The 20,563-nt window shown below is 40.0% G+C and overlaps 1 protein-coding gene across 2 annotated transcripts; it reads right to left on the minus strand.

Moving 5' to 3' along the window:
- Positions 1 to 6,128: 6,128 nt before the first annotated feature.
- Positions 6,129 to 19,132, minus strand: SMPDL3A (sphingomyelin phosphodiesterase acid like 3A). Of its 2 annotated transcripts, none has more exons than XM_057409445.1 (8): positions 18,896 to 19,132; positions 17,182 to 17,395; positions 15,556 to 15,700; positions 12,521 to 12,617; positions 11,117 to 11,295; positions 9,748 to 9,928; positions 7,676 to 7,800; positions 6,129 to 6,520 (listed from the first exon to the last, which is right to left on the minus strand). In XM_057409445.1, exons 1-8 carry the CDS (start codon positions 18,999 to 19,001, stop codon positions 6,209 to 6,211), a joined length of 1,359 nt encoding a protein of 452 aa, XP_057265428.1. In that variant the 5' UTR covers positions 19,002 to 19,132; the 3' UTR covers positions 6,129 to 6,208. The 2 variants fall into 2 exon arrangements, with proteins under 2 accessions (XP_057265428.1, XP_057265437.1); XM_057409454.1 differs by lacking the exon at positions 18,896 to 19,132 and adding an exon at positions 16,246 to 16,429 and having other exon boundaries at positions 17,182 to 17,319.
- Positions 19,133 to 20,563: the final 1,431 nt, after the last annotated feature.

Genomic DNA, 20,563 nt, shown 5'->3' on the forward strand with positions numbered 1-20,563 from the left:
TGCAACATGTCTTGCTAGCTATCAACAAAGTCTGTTAGAAATGTTGGAAGTTTTCAGTTAGGTCGATTTAAAAACATCAAATATTCCCACCCCCCCACCCCCCCCCCCCGCCAGTGAGAATAAGTTAAATGTTCTTTGCGGTGACTCCATTAAAATGCTAGGTAAAACGCATGCTGCATGCTTCATTGCAATCAGCTGCAACAGCATCAGATTCTTTTAGCAGGATATTTTACCAAAGTCTCAAGTTTCAACTGGTTTAGAAATGCAGATGGTAGTTTTCATAGGTGTAAAATATTCTAATATATGGGATGAGTTCTGCCGGAAACATCTAACAAAATAGGAATGAGAAGTTGGCCAGGAAAGGGTTTTCAAAGTGTCTAAAAATGGATGCTTCCCATTTTATAAGGCATAAAAAAGCCAGAGCAGCCTGAAAGAGTTTTAAGGTACCCTGCCCATCTGGAAGAAGTTTTTCTGCATGTATTTTGAGTGACTCAACTACAGGCTTTTAACACCACCCCCACTTGGAGGAAGATCGTGCTAGACTGAATACTGGAGATGATACACAAAAGCCTAGAGAAATTGCCATCATTTTGCAGCCTCAGGCATTTCTAAATTGTTTTATAAACTCAAAAATCCACGAAATGCAGAGTGTCTGTATAAGGGTTGTCCATCTCTAGTCAACAGACATCATACCAGAAGACCTGGGAGCACAATTTGGGTTTGTATGCTTATGTCTGTCAGTATATACTTATATGGCATAAATCAGTGCTATACAGGCAAGCATCCAGGGTAGCTTGGAGGGGGAAGCAGGATAGCTGTGTCATCATGTCACTCTGGAATACAGGGGGAATTATTCCACTGATACAGCTACTCTGCTACTGCTACCTGAGTCTGCTTGTGCGACTGCATGTGCGACTGCATTATGTCACACAGAAATATATTGTAGATGGTTTTGAAAATCCATCCTGAACCTCAAGCAGGATTATTCATTACTTCATTTATTCATCACTTCACTAATTTCAGTGCTCTGAGGTCACTTTTTACCAGCTGATCATCCTGCCCACACAAATCATCAAAACCCATAGATTATATACAACAAAAAAAAGTTGCTGCAGTGTATCCATTGGCATGTACTATGTGGACAGGCAAGGTGTCAAACATTACAGCATGTGGGAGAACTTGTGGAGAATGCTGTGTCAATATCAGAGTTTTTTATATAAATATAACAGTTTCAGTGAAAATTTAAATTTAGAAAGTTGCTCAGTTCCAGGGTAGAAGAAGAGAGCATAGTCAACACCATGACAGACACACAGCAAGTACTTGACAGGAAGGGTGGCAGGCTCGGGTGCAAATCCCCACTTTGCATATCTCATTGCCTAAGAAAGATCCTGGTTTTATTCCAGTGGGACATGTTGAAATCTCAGGATGCTTTTCAGGATGGGATTTTTTTTTTTTTTTTTTTTTTTTTTGCCCAGCACCACATTTGAAACTTCTCCAGCTTAATTATTCCTGATGCCCGAGTGGTTGCTTTAAAATCCCACAAAGAGTTCATAAGGTATGAGAATAGCCTGTGCAGTTTTCTTACCCAGTACAAGCTGGAAGACATGATGGAGGGGTATTTCATTGATTAACACATTTGACAGGTAGATTCAGATCACAGCTCAATAGAAATGCAGATGATAGAAGGAATTTTCTAGACAGCCTTTCAGTATAGCTACACCACTGAAGGCAAGTTGCACTTGAAAAGCTGTAATTTGGCCACATCTGTAAGCACATCAGTGCTCTTTCCACTTCTTCACTAAGTGATTAGGGCTGGAGTTTGACACATTTCCAGTAGTTTTACTTTCAACATTTTTTATTCCCTTGTTATGATTTTAGTCATCCATCTGCTGCATCTTCCATCCCACTTGTGACCAGTGTTCCAATACCTACTTTTGCAGGAACCCACTTTTGTGCAGCAGCACACTAGCTAAGTTCATCAGTAGTGACTTTGCCATTCCCACACCCATCAGAAATAAATTAAGCATATATATGATGGTTAACATTTTTGGTTATTTTTTCTCTGTGTTTTCTTTGGTTTTCTATAGTTGTGATATTTCAGACACAGTATGAAAACTACATTCATTTTACACAAGGCTTCTTTGCAGACCAGCAAAGAATTCCTAAGGATGTTCCTCCAGCAGAACAATAAAACTGGGGCCAACAGACGACAAAGCTGGTAAAATTCCTAAGGATGTTCCTCCAGCAGAACAATAAAGCTGGGGCCAACAGATGACAAAGCTGGTAGAATTCGTAAGGATGTTCCTCCAGCAGAACAATGACGCTGGGGCCAACAGATGACAAGTGAATTATCTAAAGCAATATTTTCTTGTTGAAAGCTGTGCTGGTAAGCAGGTAAAAGTTAGTCTTCAGCTTTTGGAAAATAAGGAAGGAAAGCAACTAATATCGTTTAGACAATTACAGTCCCTTTCTTCATTGATATTGTCATAGTTCCTCTTAACTGGGCATAAGAGAGACTTCCAACAGTATTTATTCTCAGACCAATGTGACAACCCTTCTTGAGATAGCTGTTTCCACAGTGGAACTCATATATCGGTGTTAAACCAGGTACTTCTTTTTGAAGATGCTACATGCTCGTGATTTGTCCACACAGGAAATGGACAAGGGACTACGTGTGCTTAGTTACATTCATCACTTTGATTTTCCTAACAATATGTTCACTCACTGCCCATCTCCTCCACTCATTTCAATTTCTTCAGGCTGGCAGGTGAAAAACAACAGAAATTATGAGACCACATCCAGACACTATGGAGTGCCCCAATCTAAAGCAATTAACGTTGGACTCTGGGTGCGCCTTCACCTTAGTATGGATCCATAGTACACCTCTGAACAGTTTACTGATCATCCTCACTGCACTTTTATTCATGTTGCAGAGTGCTCTTGGAGAGTGCTCTTTCAGATGCAATGCAATTGGCAGCTGCAGTTCAAAGGTACATCTAATGTCCTCCAACTGCTAATGAATGTGCCCTGGTCACATCAGCTCCTCAGCACCAACTCTCCTGTTAAAGAAGGCACTTCTATTAGGCTGCAGTACCTGTTAACATGGATATAAGATGAGTTAACTCCGGTGGAGAATTTAAGTATAGAAACTAATTGGAAGGAGACACCAGCCTGATTAGGGATAGATCTCTTGTTTCTATCACATTCCTTTTCTGCTTGCTAGCTGAGCTGGATGCCGAGAGTACCTTCCACAGGCTCCAGGTCTTCCCTGGATGTGAGCTGAGACCTGTACCTCCCACAGGGTTCATGATCCATCAAGTGACATGAGCTCTAGGAGCCAGCAACCATTTAAGACCCAGAGAAAGTGTACTACATAGCAGTACTGCTACAAAGAATAGCAGCACTTTCTTCAAAAAATAGAAATTAAATCCTAGAATGTTCGAGAAATTACTCTCCTTGTTTATATGCCTCAACTTTAATTGTAGATAAATTAAAAGGTTTTTACTCCACTAGGTGGTGTAATTTGTCTTTCTGACAACTGTGACCTTCCAAATATCCCCTTAATCCTTCAAGGTGGGGACACAAAATACAATATGAAAAGTGAAATGGAAATCTGGTCTACAGGAGCTAGCAACTTTACCAGGCCATGCCTCTTGGGTATTTTCTATGATTCCTTAAAAAAGGCTTCTGTCAGGAAATGTTAACCTACCTTTAGAACATTCCTAGTTCCATGAAGGAATAAAGTAGGAACATGAAACAAAAATATCGTGGTCACCCTATTTCCACTTACACCCAGGTGCCATCCAAGGTGTTCATGTGGTTTATCTTGTTTCCTACAGTGTAACATTCCAAGAAGCTCTCTCGTTGGTTTATGCCTGAGTTAAATGATGATGCATACTCATGGATCTTTCTTGGTCAGTTATGCTTGAACTTGCATGAGTATAGTTACGTACAGGAGAAACAGAGAATGCTAGCTGGCATAACAAGGTGTATCTTGGAGGATATACCCTGGCTAAATGTAATCCTAGTGGATGTATCCCTCTGGCTGAAAAAAAAAACCAAACATCCTTGGTTGGTGCCATCTAACTTTTGGCTTCAATTAAAGTCCAAATTTTAAAATATTATGTCGGGCGGGGTCATAGCTTGCTGTTCTGACATTTGCAGTCATTGATTTGTTCATGCTCACTAAGTAACACCGACTGACACACATATTTAAAAGAAATCTAGGAAGCAAGATGCCCCAAAACCCATAAGCAGCATACTGTTCCTCCTAGAGTTCCATAGCTGCTTAGCCACGTGGTTCGGTTCTCCCTGAAGTTCAGCAATAAAGAAGTCCTTAGTAGAAGAATACAGCTTGATAGCATTTATAGTATTTTCAGGATATCTTGTAGTTATTAAGTTTAAACAGAAGTCACAGAACTCACAGAAATAAACCATGTATGAGAAAAGAAGTGACTGCAAAACACAAGACTGAATGGAACAAAACCCATCTGGAAAATTAGAAGCAGCCCAGCCGTCCCACCAGCTGCAATTGCCCTTTAAACTATCTGCCCACAACTTTGATTACTTGCCCTTGGAGAACTGATACAGGTAACATGGGTGTTTTTTTAATGAACACACCCATGAGAAATGCAACCAATGAACACAGCCAACACAAAGGGAATCATCAGCTTTCAGCTGTGTAACTTTCGAGTACTTCCTCACAGTCACAGTCTGTACAGAACCCACATTAATTCGGGTTATTTACATATCCAGACACATTCGAGATCAGCCAGAGCAGATAGCTCTAAAGCTTTAAATGCCCACCATACCATTTCCAAGCAATTTAAAATACAGGACTGGCTACTGTGAGTTATTAATGTAATTTCTAAACATTAGCGCTACTGGAGGATTGGTTTCTGAATGCAAATTTAACAAACCGGTGTTTCTTCTTTGGATGATTGATGCATGACAAATCTGAGGTATCTGCTTCTACAGCTGTAAGTACTACAGGCTTAGAAAATTTGTCTGGAAATGTTTTGCTAAATATTTCAAACTTGGGTGGAAACAAAATCAGAAAGATCCTCAATGCTACAGTAAAGGCTTTAATCATATGAAAATAAACAGCATTTGGATTTGTCTCATAACCACTTCTGCAGCTCCAGTTACTCTGGAATACTACTATCTGGAGTAGGGTCTGTATGATATTGTATTGACCAAAGGTTCCAAATGTATAGCTCTTGAAGTGACAGAAAAATGGGTAAAGGTCCTTCCTGGTTATACACAAGAGATAAAATGGCCTTCTTAATATTATCATCATGTGTGTACATTTAATCACAAGAGGAAGAGAGTCTGTGCAACTCTAAATTCACACATGCAATAATCACATTACATATGACACTGCTTTGTGAAAAAAAAATGAGAAACATGACATGTGCATGTTTACCTGTGCTGCAAACAGAATGTATATGCTATGTCTGCTTAGTGATGGTGATCAATTTAAATGTGATTTAAGGTCTGCTGCAAAGTATCATACCAGGAGACTGCTTGATAGCAGTACCAGTGTACACAGCTCTGTCATAAGAAGAAAACACTTTGTGCTGGGCAAACACACATTCTGACAAAATGCATGAAATACTCACAGGATGGAGGCATATGTTCCACTGAGTCACGTTCATGCTGTCATTAGAAAATGTCTCTAAGCAGAGTTGGGTTTAAGGGGTTAAGAAGGAAATGGAAACTTGGCACAGGGAGATACATAATATTGGCATCACATCAACAATATAAATGCACTCGTCTTAGCAAATGCAGGTTTTGCAGATTTCAGTTTGCAAATTGTGATGGCAGATGGCTGAAACCTGCCCCCGTACAAATCCCATGCCTGAAATGGCACTGCCTACGTTTAAATGTCCTGAGGAAAGAGACTTGCATTTCTAAAGATCTGAGTAATGTCTATTACCACATACTGGGATGGCTGTTACAGAGGGTACAGGACACTTGAAACAACAGCAAAGTATCTCACCACTGTCACATAGCCAATAAACCTTTATTTAAACGTGGAAGGAAAATACGTTTACAAGAAAAAAGATCTAGGGAGGTATATTGCTCCCCTGAAATTCAGAGAAGCCCCACAGGCTCTCTGTCAGCGTGTCAGTGCTTGAGTGAAAGGATGAGCAGGTTCTTTAAATCACAGGCTAAAGTCAATATCAGCATAAATTGTAGAGCAGTTTCATCTCCATGTTGCCTCCCGATTGATACAATCTGTGTATGAGGAGTAATCCAAATACTGGATTGCACATATTTGGCAGGTCTTGCACCCCTCTTCACAGACAATGGTTTTGTCATAACTCACAATGAAGTTACTGTAATATTGCTCAAACAGCGTGCTGTGTGGCACAGACAACTGCTTGGCCATTTCATACAGGCTTTCTGGCTTCAAGTCTTCAACACCGTAAGCTTTGGTCAGAATATATTCTAATTTCCAGTTTGATTCATTTTTCTTGTTGGCATCTCTGAGGTCCAAGTAAAACTGCCAAAGATCCTACAGTTAAAAAAAAAAGAGAGAGAAAGAAAAAGTAGGCACAGCTGTATTGCTTTCTTCCCTGCTTCATTAAGTCTCTAGAGTGATATATTGATTAGGAAGCTGTCACTCCTCGTTATTCACAACTGAATAAAAGGTCATGTCCCACCCCAAGAGCTGGGCTTACACCCAAAGCTGGTACTGGCAGAGCAGTAATAGTGGGGGGATGGGGAGAAGAATAAAAAGGAGCCACAAAGGGCAGCAGTGGCAGTGTTAGAGGTATTCCTGCCCGAACGATAAACCAAAATCCACTGTGCCCATGTCTGCTTTAGGAGTGGGGCAAAAGGGTGAGAACCAGAAGATTTTTTTCTGTGGGCACTGCTTGAGGGACAGAATAGACAGAAAAGAACAGCTAAGGGAGAACTTAAGGGAAAGGGAGAGATGGAAATGCAGGAGTGAAACCTGCACAGGAAAGGAGCAGCCTGTATTAGCATAGGTCTCCAGGGAGAAACCCCAGTGCCAGTCAAGCTGTGGGATGCACTGTCACTGAACTCAGGGAAGTCAAGATTTTACTGTGAATTACAGAGAATAGCCAAATCATTCAGAGCCAAAGTAATTACACAGGATTCATTTTATATCCAAAAACATGAGACTACAAGTCAAAGTATTTTACTTTTCTTTCCTTCTAAATTTATCTAGAATTTCCTATAAAAAGCATTAACTGTATAGGAGAGTGCATGACTACAGAAAACATCACATGGTCAAGAGTAGTTTTTTTTCATCTGCTCTTCCACATCCTTTAAAAGCTTTCATGGACTGCATCCCAATGCTCAAGCTATCACCAGCAAACACTGGTATGTAAAAAAGCCCAGGATTTAAGTGAACCTTCTTCACCGTTGCAGAGCTCCCTGCAAATAGTTTTAGGATTCTGACCAGAAAATTTCTGCCTGTCTTTGATTCTATGTCATAAGAATCTTCCATAGAGAACAGGAAGTACTGGGTAGTACTGCAGGCACAGACAGACTGACCAAGTCCCTTTCCTTTTCCCAGGAAGAAAAATAAAAAGTACCAAAGTTCCACCAACAGCCATAATAACACAAAGGCTGACATCTCAGTGTAACTTTTAATAACATTATATTTAGATGTCTTAAACTATGCTTTAAAATCTTTACTTACCAGCAAGTTATAATCAAGAACATCATATTGATAAAATCTAACACCAGGGTTATTGGACTCCATTTGCCATATACTCTTCACTGGGGTTACAGCGGGTGCCACAAACAAAGAATTTACTGGCTTTCCTGCAGGAAGAGGGAAGGTGAAGAAACAGTTTCCTTTCAATTATTTCTTTCTCAAACAAATGTATATGTAGAGAACGAACACAGCAAGAACCAGAGTGACTGGCTTAAGTACATTAACATTTTTTTTCCCCCAGAATAGCTCTATCACTGTGAACTCCTTCTATACTTCCACTGGATAGAACTAAATCTGTGTAAAATACCTCAGTACACATTCTAGTGTGTACCAGTTAAGACGGTCTATAGTACAGGCTTCCCACCAAATTCAACTACCTGTGCAAAATGGTCTTGCTTATATGTAAGATCTCTGTATTTTGCCTATTTCTACTCAAGAAATACTAAAAACTTGCTGTCTCAATGCTATATTTTACATACTGTTTTCAGTATTTTTTTTCTTTATGTGTTTATGATGTTATTAGAAACACCAGGATATCATCACCTGAATCTGACTTCAGTCATTCAGACTAGCAGTACGTGAACACCATTCTTTACAGCAACTGAAACATGAGGATGCACACCAGTTTTAATGAGACATAATATGCAGGTAAGTATATTGTGAGGTTCTCTGTGAACCATAAAACCCTAACTATTCCTTTATCTGACAACATCACAGCTGTGAAATTGTAAGGTCAGTCTCTACATGTAAGCAGAAGCTTTGGAAGCTTGGAAATGAGCAGATTTTCCAGAGAAGATAAAACTGAGCTCTGTGTCTCAGTACACTGATGTTGTCTACAGTATTACAGTTATCTTGAATTCTCTAGAATTCAGTTGAGAGGAAAATGGCATGAATAGAAAACAGCCTAAAATTGTACAGATAAACACAAACTGTACTCAGATACATGCAATTTCAGTTTTTAAATTTTGTCAAAAGATGCAAAATTATTAAAGTAACATGGAAGCAATTACTTGCACATGCAAACTGTAATAACAAGTCACCAAGACCAATCTGTCCTCAGTGAAAGTTGCAGTAGAGGTGATGATTCATGCACAAATGAGACGAACAAAAATACACAGGTATAAAACTGCCTTGAATGCCATTAAAAAAACCCAAACAAATAAACAAAAAGCTTGTTCTTTCACTAGGACTGGATTCCTTTTTACTGAAGATTAATTTCATGGTAACGCCATGTAAAAAAGTGAATTATTTAGAATACTGTTACCGCAGACAGCATTTTTAGCATTGTTTTTGTGAGTTCTTATAAAGCAGTTAGAGCCAATTAATATTTGGACATTTTACATAAACCAAAACAATGGACCTCTTACTGTTCTACGGTGCAAACACAAATGTTTAACCAGTTACTTGTTAGAAATTCTCTGTTAAAGATGTTAGAGTGCTCCATACAGCCATGGCCATACTTAAACTAAAGGATTATAAAGCAGTATTTTCAGACCTGGGTGCTTTTCTTGAAGGCAAATTAGCTGATCTAAGAGATGCAACAAGCAGAGATTTTCTTTCCCCTGCCTCCTGCTTACCCTTATCTTAATTAACTTTGAAACAGCAGGGAACTCAGCAGAGAGGCACGGTAATGATCCAGGGAACACAAGAACATAGAGCACATCTAGTCGGCCTGAGAACATTCCCTCTGACACATTACACAATAGCAACTGGCTAGTATAATTTGCCCATTTCACTGTAAGAGTGGAAAGACTAGAAATTCTTCTCTAGGCATATGCATTCATTAAAATAAAAAATAAATGAAAAAAAAAAGGAAGCTTGGAGAATCTCTTCTGACTTCAACAAAAAAAAGACAGTCTGCCTTGCAAGGTTCTCTTTAGGTAAAAAAGAATGGCAGTGTGTAAGGCTTGAATTCTTTTAGACAAACAGCAGTATTTCCCTATTTCCTTATTCAATTATTTATAGCAGAGGGTAACTAGTAAGAACATGCAATAAAGCATTAATTTGCTTTTAATCAAGAAGGAAAAAATGAAGGATTCAACAAGCATCATTACCTTCTTCATCCAGGAGGACCATGATACTATCTCTATGTGTATGTCCAAAAAACTGCCCTGCAATTACACTACTGTAATTGCGAAAAATCTTTACCAGTCTCTCATTGTGATACTCCCTGATAGCTGTTGTATTCCGTGCATAGGGCAAGTATCCTATTGGCACATGTCCTATTATATATACCTAAGGAATTAGATACAGAAAGCATAATTAGCACCTTCATTTGAAATTTACTGTTTCAGCTGTAACTTAAAAATGGTTACCACAATTTCAAAATAATGGTATCTTAGAAATGTCATTCTGAAAGTTATAAGTCATGACAGTTTTGCTACACAAAGTACAAACAGTAAGAATGCTTAAATTCATAATGAGAAAAAAATAGGTATTTTTATATATATAACTCAGTATATTCTTGGGAAAGAAAGTTTTCATAAAGCTACATGTGATTTTGGGCCAAAAGAAAACTTCATCAATTATTTCAAATGAAAAAAAAATTTACTAGGGCAACACTTATGATTTGTCATCTCAAGAGGACAGTAAGAAAAAATTATGCTACAGTACTACAGAGCCTGCATGGTCAGAGAGTCACCAAAAACATGGAAGAACTAATTAAAACCTCTGTCTGAGGCTGAGACTTGGTTGCAAAAGCACAAACTAACTAATATGCTGCAGGGTTTTATGAGGAAGGGAAAGCTTTCCTCTCTCCCGACTGTAATATAATAATATTATTAAATTTACAACACCATAGCAAAATGTAAAAGTTTCAAATTAGACACTTTTTCTGGTCAGATGATTATCCAAGCCCTACACTAATCAACCAAACACAAGCCAACAATTTATAACCTCACTTCAAAACCCAAGTATTATAGGACAATTTATTATAACACTCAAATCATAGCAATTGCTGCAGCCTGGCTAAGTTTTGTGGTTGACAAACTCCTTTCTAATTTCTAATACTTGCAATCACATAAAAATATAAATGAAATATGCCTGCTTTTGTCTCAGGCCTAGGGTGCATATTTTAAAACTAAAGGTTATGAGTAAAAGGAGTCAGAAACAAAAATGAAAGTATTAAGTATTCTCATCCTTGCTTCTACGGTATTTTACATAGTAGGAAAGAAAATGTATTTTACTACATAATCTGAGAAATTCCATTCAACTATTTTATTAATTGTTGTGGTATAATGTGCATATTCAAGGAAGAATTATTTAAAAAATGAAATTCTGATGTTGCAGTATCTGTGGCAGCATTAATATTCTTTTAGAATCATGTTTCCGTTTTCATTGTCTCTGCTTCTTACTACTTTTTTTTTTTTTTCCTTTTCAAATTTTAAACAAATAATGCTGATGGGCTCTGTTCACAGCCCCTACCTTTTCCTTTCTTTGTAAAGAGGTTTCTAGTATTCCCTCCAGCCAGGCAAACTGATCAGCTGGGTCAGTGATATTCACAGTTACACTATTGGGGCTGTAATATAAATTTGTGTTCAGACTGATTATCCTGAGTGGTTGAGAGCTATCACTGGATTCAAACAGCTGCGTGTAGAAGCCACCTGTGAAAATAAGACCAAAACCATTTGAAAAACAAAATGCTTTTAAGCCAACTTAGGAATGGAAGTACAATGGAAGTACACCGAAAAAATATTCAGCCTTACTCTAACAAAATAGAATACGGCATGTTTATTCAAGCCATGCATCACCTTATCACAACAGAACATCTTAAGAATCTCTTTTCAGCAACATTTTAGTTGCTATGAATTCTTGCATGTAATTGCTTTTGTGTTTACTTGACGGTTTTCAGATGCAGCTATCCAACTGACACAGAAGAAGTGCCTTGTAATATTTCTTCCCCATTAAGAGATAGAGTAATTGTTAAAATGTCCAAATTTCTTGAAATTCTGAAAACTTACAGGTTCGTCCAGGAAGAACTGTTTGAGTTCAGTAGCCTTGTTACTTTGAAAATCATTTAACTTCAGACTGGAATATGATGAAAAGTAAAGATCATGTTTTGTCAATCCAAGCTCCTGAAACTCTCCATGGTATACAAAGCTTCTTCAATAGATACAACTTCATAGTGCATGGACTTCAGTGGAGCTATGGCAACAGAGCTATAATATACTTCAACTTAAGGTCTACCACTTTGAGGTTTTCTTCCTATTAGAATTTCTACTTCCACTCTTACCCAAAGTTCCTTCTCATTCAGGACACAAAACAACAAATTAAAACTTCCAAATTGCTAAGGTTTGAGTGAATTGGAAGTTGGGTTGAACTTTTCAGTACTTTGCTAAAAAGAAGAATCATAATTAGGTATCAATATTCTACTAGTTCAGTAAATTGGATGCAAATATGATGCAATTAACAGTATCATCACCAAGACTACACGCTATCCTAACTAGAACAAATATGTGCCTGTTCAGTATGCTCTGAAATACACATAGTAACGAAACAGAAACATTTTATCAATTTTTTACAACCAAATTTAGGTCTTCTTGTGCATCTTAGGCCTTTACCTAAAAAGCACTATGAGGGTCCTGGTACAAAGCCAATAGTACTGTACATGTTACAAGAAGCAGTAATTATTGCATCAGAAAAGAATAAATGTACTCTGAAGATAAGCACTGCTATTCAAAAAGACAAATATTTCTTCCAGGAGAAGCATTACAGATAATCCATTGTAGTGATTCATCTTTTAAGACTTAGCTAAACAACTGGAACAAACTTAGAGAAATATTAGTTCTCTAAGCCCTAGCTTTAAAATGCATTACTGGCATATTTTACCTTTTCTGAAGGTATTGATTGCTTCATCTGTTAGCCAAGGATTCCAGAAATCTGCTACAGCATTGTAAACTTCACTGGTAGTTACAGGAAGCTGATCCTGTGCGAGAGCAGAACCTGCCTAAGTCTTAGCATTCAGATACAGACACAAAAAACCACCAGAGGACAACAACAACAAAAACATCACTAAATTATCCCTTAACATGGAAGTATATCCAGCCACGACCAAGAAGAACTCAAGAAAAGAAAAAAAATTCTGAACATACACTATGGCTTATCAGGAACAAATGCCTGAACTTAGAACTAACTGTATGGCTTTATTAATGCATTGATGAACTAATGCCAGAAATATTTCGACCCTTAGGAGCACAGCAGAGTGGAAAACCATACATTATGCAAAATTAATAGATATATAAATTGAAGATTCAAAGTCTAAAAATAAAGTCTCTTGGGGGAAAAGCTTGAATATAGGCTTCTTTTACAGAAGGTGAGTTTTTCAAGCAATTTGCAGTTCATAGGAGTTTCCCAAAACTCCACTATAGCCCTTACAAACATTCTGGTTCAATTCACAAATATTTCCATGATATCCTACAGTTTTACTAACAAAACATTTAAAATGTAAAAGTGTTGTCAATGTTTTCTCCCACTGGCTCCAACTGGGACTGTAGCACTCTTCAGTATGAGCCAAGTGTCAGTCTGGTAAGAGCCATGCAGCCTTCTAACCCTAACGAAGATTCCAGCAGGTCCTTGCGTTTCCTAAAATACCCGCTTGGATTTGTGGATCCAGAAGAAAAAAAACAAAGGTCGAAAAATAGGAACAGTATTACAGTGCATGTTTTCTTAAACATAAAATTTGACCTTTCTAAGATCTTTGAAACTAAACCAATGTTATTAGAGGCTTAAGCACCAAGTCTCTGTCTGGGAATAGTGCAATCAGAATTCTGTTCAGACTTTTGTTGCTTGCAGTGCACTGATACCAGTTATTAAGAGAGCTTTGAGCCGTAACAGTTCAGCCAGAGCTAACAAGCACTAATAGACATAGTTAAAGCCTGATCTCAGATAAGAGGTCATGTTACTGACTGAAGGCAGTTTGGACTCAGGCAAGCCCATGCTCTGTGAACTTGTGGATTAGAAAGCAGTTTGAGAATTTGGTTTAAGCAGGGACAAGGAGTGAGACTATGGAGAAAGACTGATGTCACAACATAAAATCTGAAAGGTATCCCAATGCTTGATTAACCTGAGTAGTATTTTTAGTAGGCTCTGCAAGAAAAATCAGCCAAAACCATTAAATTGTTAAGATGGACAGGTCAGAACACAATAAGCAGCAATAAAATTCTTTGGTGCATGGTGAGCTCACAGCTTTCACACTTGCTCTGGAACAGCCTACAGTGTGTGGCTTGCTCCACATCACTTCCAGTCAATGGGACATTTGCCAAGCATGTCCACATGAAAAACAAAATGTCATCAACAGCCAAGAAAAAAACCCAAAACATCAACCTGAAATGAACCCATAGTGGGGAATTTCTGATCCCATGGTCTTTCTCAAGCAGTAACATAAGGTTATGTGAGTTCTCCACATCGGTAAAGCCTGCCATTTCAAAGCAAAGTATCACAGATACCTGTGTGGTTTGTGCAGAGAGAACTAAAACTGTTATTCCAATCAGCAACCTGCTTCAAAATACTATTTGCTACACCCCTGCCCCTCCACCTCCCTCCCCCAGCCATCTTTTTCCTATCTTCAGATTTAATTTCACAAATGAAACTCCTATGTATTGAAAAAGTCACTACACTCTTTGTCTACAAGGTTAATGAATGCAGTTATTTCTCCTATACCAAAGGAGACTGCTAAATGACTATTCTCTGTTAAGACTTTTTAAAAGGCAAAACAAAACAAAGTGCTGGGTGAGACTTCAGTTGGAAGTGTTACTTATCAAAATACTTTACCAGTGTTTCTGGTGAATATGACAAGCTGAAGCTCTACCACCAGAGTAAGAATGCAAGAGACTGAAGTCCCAGCTTGGTTTGTGCGCTCACACTTCCAAGACATGTTTAGCTCTTGTTTCTCACATTTCCCTTTCCCCTCTCTGAGCACCTCCTTTACTCCCTGATTTGGGAATCACTCCAGCAATGACACCAGCAATGATACAGTCACCTACTACACCATGATATACCCTGATAGGCCTAATGAATAACACAGAAAGCTGGAATAAAAGTCCTTGGGGGTAGAAGTGGGAGCACTAAATTCCATTTCAAACAAAATATTTTCATTGGCCTCCTCCACATCCCTTACAATCCTCTCAGATCCAATGACAGAACCTGCTTCTGAGTCCTGAGTGCTGTCAGGTCAACCCACAATATGCTTTAAAGGACACGTGAAGCAACTGTTTACTTTTGAGCTATGCCAAAAACAATATTTGGAGAACACTCAGAGTAAAAAAAGCACTGTCCTCAGCTGCAATAACCCACATATCCAGTGAATCATCAATGCAAGTATTTCTAAGTGTCCAATAAGGAAAGAAAAAACCCGTATTTTTAATAGTAGTGGCAAAACTATAGGAACATTACAAAAATTCTGCAATTTGTCTGATAAAAAAACATCCAGTGATGTCAGCAAACAGATTTCCAGTATGCCTTTCAATAGGCCTTGAATCTTACCACAGGTTCACAGATCCATTAAGGTCATTTCTGCTAGATTAAGTTATTGTAGACACATGAGTGACTTACACAGCAAGAAAAAATAAGTGTGTATTAACTATGATAAGACCTGGTCGTTCTAAGCCACGAGCACTATATTTGCATGACCTCAGGCAATGTAGATTTTACCTGGCATTAGCATTTGTTTGGGTAAATTAACATACACACACAGAGATGTACTTTCTGTTCCTGAATGGAACTATTTATAATTTAAATGCTAATTGGAGGACTGCGGAATACTGCTTCCAGAAGAATACACAAATTTAACTCTTCTTTTTCACACCTGCTTTCTGAGAGGTTAGGAACACAATATGATACATAAACAAATTTCTAACTTGTTTTACCTGTGGCCAGTAGTCATGATTGCCCAAGGCAGGGAAAACCTGAAGATCTGGAAAGAAATTACGAATCGTAGAAGTCATGTTGCCAATAATGCTAATGACCAACTTTGTTGAGAGTTCTTTTACAGGAACATGAGGAGGACTATCTCTGGAAAAGGAAAAGGTTTTATTAACAAAGGTTTATTAGCAACGTAAGGAAAGGCAAAAAATTCTGCAAACACATCTACGTTCTAGCATGTAATAGTACTATAGGACTCTAATGAAAATCATCAGATTGCCTGAAAGGGTGTCTGCAAAGGCGTTAAAAACCAAAGTTAACTAATGTTTATCCTATGATTCACATTTATCATTAAGAAAGATTTCTTAGAAATTAAATTCATTCAACTCCATCATTTTGAGCTACTGTTCATTTTGGGTTATGTATCTTCCATCATCTGCACAACTTGCTAAGTTATTTTCCCCCTTTCGACAGCACCTTGTTGAAAAGGAAGTACAATAAGGCAAATGACATAAATTAATCACTTGTCTTTACGTACTCATATTTCTTAACACGCTTCCCCCAATAAAATTAAGTGACGTGACATAACATATATAAACTTTACAGCAAAAAAAAAAGACCTTGTCACTGATAAACAACTAGTTCTCACACTCAAAGATACTAATCTCTGTGATAAATTATCCATTGATTCATACCATAAAAAATGATGTGATGGTAGAATGCAGAATTTTGCTATGGCAGAAGGGTAAATTAATGCCATCTTTTATGAATACCTAGAAAGTAACAGGGTATGGTACTATCGAGCTACACATATGCCTCCCTTTCACACTTCTTTCTCCAGTCCCACTGCTAAGGCACACAAAGCACCACAGATAACACCTGTGTGAGAGAGAGAGAGTAGTATTATGCCCATTTTCTAATAAGGAAGATTGGCACAGAAAAGGAAAACGTTTTACTCAACAGGCAACTGCACACATTCAAAACACTGCAATAAGGGACTATGAAACCACACTTTCTTCTTAAGCACATGTAGCTCCGAGCGATAATGGAGAGAGAGACAGGATCTACAACACAGTTACCCTCCCACTGTGAGACCTTGATCTAGAATTCATATGGGCACTGAACATAAATGGTAACTTTATACACTTAAAAAATACATAAGCTGTATTATTGATTCTAGTTACCTCTTACCAAATAATTAAAGGGTATCTTCTAAAAATAGATACACTTTAGATTTAGTGACCCTGACATCTACAAAATCCAGAACCTTCCATAACAATTCATTCCAGTCAGTTATTCCTCTGAAGTTTCTTTTTGCTTTTTCCACTTCCCACCCTCCACACATAATTTCTAACACCGTAAACTAATACAGTCATGTGGTAAATGTTCAGTGAATAGTCCAACAATATCAAGAAGTTATTGGAGAGATCAAAATCTGTTCCTGAAAACAGCCTTATATTCTCACTCAGTCTTCCACTTATTAGCAATTCAGACAACTAAAGGGACTATTTAAAAGTAGTGTGAGATAGTACACTCATATTTGTTGGTGCAAATATAAATGTGTGAATTACTGCACTACAGGTTTATCCAGCTGTTAAAAACTTGAACTGCAGAGCGACTTGAGCACTTACCCTGTCCAAATCATGAATGAAACCTCCTGCTTTGAACCCTTCATGAATTCAAAGGCTGACAAAATAAGCTGATATGGCGAATCACACAAAAAGTCTCCAAAAGGACCTGGGTTGGATGCATTGGCTCCTTTGGAAGAAGAGCAAACTTTGGTGCGATCAGGGGTAATGTGGTATGTCGGATCTAAATGTAGATCAGATATATGCCAGAACTGCCCTGTTTTCAGAAAACAAAGATTAAAGAAAATATATTATTTGCATTTGAACATGGGTAATGCCAAGTTTGCTCCAGTTTGTCTACTGCTATTCCTCTTTCAAGTTTTGAAAGGAAGAATAAATTTAACAAACTGTTGGTGTGGGTGAGTTCTGCATTCTTGTCAAAGAGTCCTTCACATAGTCTGCTCAGAAGCATGGAAAACAGAAGAAGCATAGGCTTAAGTTATGCAGCAGAAACAAAAGTGGAGATTGGTAGGGACTGGAAAATCAGCTCCTTTTCACTAATAGCAATCTGGAAACTGGAAAGCAGAGGAGGCAATAGAAGGACTTCTTCACTCCAGCTGAAAAGAGAGGGAGTTGCATATTAATTATTTTTCCAGACCTTCCCTAGCTAGAAGCTACTACAAAAGATCTCAGTACATAAAGAAAGGCAAGAAACAGCATGTGTGCAAAAAATCTCAAAGCTTTTCATCTCACCAGCAGCCACAGTAACAGAGACTGGGCTTCTCACCGGAGAGAGGTGTGTCAGCCTTACTCACTACTTTCCAGGCTGACACATTCTCAGTTCCTGCTACTTAGCACTGCACAGAAAAAGGAGCTGAGAACTGTAATGTAGTGAACAAGACAAATGAAGCTTTATTAGACTACCAGCTTTCAAGCTTCATGCAAAAGAAGGTAATTTCTTTCTGTCAGTTTCAAAGTACTTGGGAAAGGCACACATATATCTGGGGGAGTGATTGGGAAACCAGGACCGATAAATTGATTTTCCCAAGGTCACATGCTCATGCAAAGCAAGCAGCACGCGACTCGACTCCATGGAGTTTTATTTCAGGAAGCAAAGGCCAACAGCGCTCTTCAAAACCTGCAGAACTGTGCTCCTACCAACAGCCGACAGAGAAACGCCTGGACGCTGCTGTTTGTTTGGTCTGAGGCACGTGCGAGTCACAAGGGATGAAAATCCTGTGGAAGGCCGTTTCGGAGCCCTCACCGGTGTACACCATCACTCCACTGATCACGCCAGGCAGAGCACGTGTGTGTTTGCTGACAGCACAGGAACCAAACTTCATGTTTGCAGTGCGTGCCTCAGGACACCACGCCAAAGGCAGGGCAGCGCTCACCTTAGCTGCCACCGTCCGGAGTGCCAGCCTGGCTAACTAAATATAAACCCCATTTAACCCCCCATACCTGAATAGCGATATATTTGCTTATCTACAAGTCACATTAAGTTGAAGCCAGCTGGGTCAGGAATGGCACTGCAGCAGTTTACGGGCGGGCAACAGCGAGAAAAGGAGGGAACGACGCAAGAAGGGAGCACTCAACCCTGGCCTCCCCGCCACCGGCAGCACGGAGGGGCGGGCGGCAACCTCCAGCCGGGCCTCCCTTAGCCGGGGAGGCACCGCGCTGCCCCTCACCCCGCACCCTTCCTGAGCGGGCGGTCTCAACCTGCCGCCACCCTGCGCAGGGCCGGCTCCGCTCAAGCTGCGGTCCCCGGCGGACTCACCCACGGCGGAGCGGTGCCGCCGACCGGCCGGTACCGCCTCCAGCACGGAGCAGAGCAGCGCCAGGCTGAGGGCCAAGCGGGCGGCGCGTCTCCCCCACAGCTCCATGTCGGCCCTGTTGGGAGCGCCCTGCCCGCCGACGGCCGCACATGTGACCGGCCCAGCGCGGAGAAAAGGGGTGAGCCCGGAACGGCTTGTGAAAGCTTGCGCGCTCCCCTGCCTCTCCGGGGCAGCCGGAAGCCGCCGCTGCGCCCCGCCTGTATCGGTGCTTGAGGGGGGGGCAGTTGCTGTGGCCTTGGCCAGATGTGCCGGGAATCGGGGTGACCTTCAGGAGGTGCCACCCCCGGCGAAGCACTGGTACCTTGAGCCCCTCGTAGAAGCTAGCCTAGCCGCGGGCAGGGCTGCGTTCACGGCACCGGCAGATCTGAGATGGGCGCGAAGCTTCCTTTGGGAGCCCCTTCCCCGTTCGGCCTGTGGTGCTCAGCGGGCCTGTTCCTTCGGGCCCTGGGGTTCCAGCAAGGGGTTATGGCTCTCCAAAGCGGCTGGGACCTGTGGCTGAAAATTCTTCCCGCCTCCCGAGCCAGCTGTGGCCCTGGCGGTGCGAAACTGACTGCAGTGTGAGCCCCGCGGCACAGCTGCCCCGAGCAGGTCTGGGGCATATTTAGGAAGGAGCGTTTCTGACCTGAAGTATACCTGTAATAATGGATCCTGGTTACTTAATATGCTTTAAAATGTAAACTGCTGCTGAAATGATCAAGTACACCTTTAATACCTCTTAAGGAAAACGCTGAGGTGTATTGTGAATACGGGTTTCCATTGTTAAGGCTTCATGGTAGCAGAGTGGCTGTTCATTGCTGAAGTCAGAGTAGTTTCCAGAGAGGAAGAGTACGCGGTGTCAGTTTTATGAGCAGACCACGATAGTGACATCATGGATCCCATGGCTGCCTTCAAACATCCTACTGCTCACTGTTCTGTTCTGACCAGCTTTCCAGGGCTGGAAGTCCTGTGTATTTGCATTTTCCTCACTTTTCCACTCCTCTGAGCAATGCTGTAGGCACTTTGCAAGCACCACTTCTCCACTTACTGTTCCCTTATTTAATTTGATGTTAGTATTGTTTATCTTTAGAGTAGCAAAATACTTCCCCAAGAAACTTTAGGATGGCTTCATGTGACTTATAGAACATATATATGTAGAGAAAAGTAGCCTTTGTTTAAATGTAACTGAAATGTAAAATAGTTACTATTCAGTTTTTATTAATAAACCAAGTCTTAACAGTGTCTGTGTATTCCTTTCCTCATATTTACTATATTTTTTTATTCATGATCACACAAATCACTTGTGAAGATGAATGCCAGTACCAGGGATCCAAGTCTGGTTTCCCTGTGATGAAGGAAAAGCAGCTGCTCCTCCCTGAACGGGATCACTGGGAAGGACAGTCATGTGGTGAATGCACCCATGGGAGAACAGGCAGCAGCAGACGGGAGGCAGGTGAAAGCTGTGTTGGGCACTGAAGCTAAGGATTAAATGAGCTGATAAACCCAAGGGGAGAACATGCTGTTTAAACATAAGTTGCACGACAGCAACTGAAGCAGCACAGAACACAGAGATTGCAACTCCTCATACCACTGTAACAAGTTGTACCCTTCATTTCTTCAATGAAAAAAGTTAA

This window comes from Pezoporus wallicus, unplaced genomic scaffold (assembly GCF_028554395.1).
Source record: "Pezoporus wallicus isolate ANWC-B61680 ecotype Strahan unplaced genomic scaffold, APGP_CSIRO_Pwel_v1 contig_3817, whole genome shotgun sequence".
NCBI classification, from domain to species: domain Eukaryota; kingdom Metazoa; phylum Chordata; class Aves; order Psittaciformes; family Psittacidae; genus Pezoporus; species Pezoporus wallicus.

Coding starts and splice junctions, on each gene's coding strand:
- SMPDL3A (XM_057409445.1), bottom strand. CDS start 19,001: ATGGAGCTGTGGGGGAGACGCGCCGCCCGCTTGGCCCTCAGCCTGGCG. Junction 15,701..17,181: donor TCATTCATGATTTGGACAGG/GTAAGTGCTCAA, acceptor TTCCTTTTCCAG/AGATAGTCCTCCTCATGTTC. Junction 9,929..11,116: donor CTTTACAAAGAAAGGAAAAG/GTAGGGGCTGTG, acceptor CTAATTCCTTAG/GTATATATAATAGGACATGT.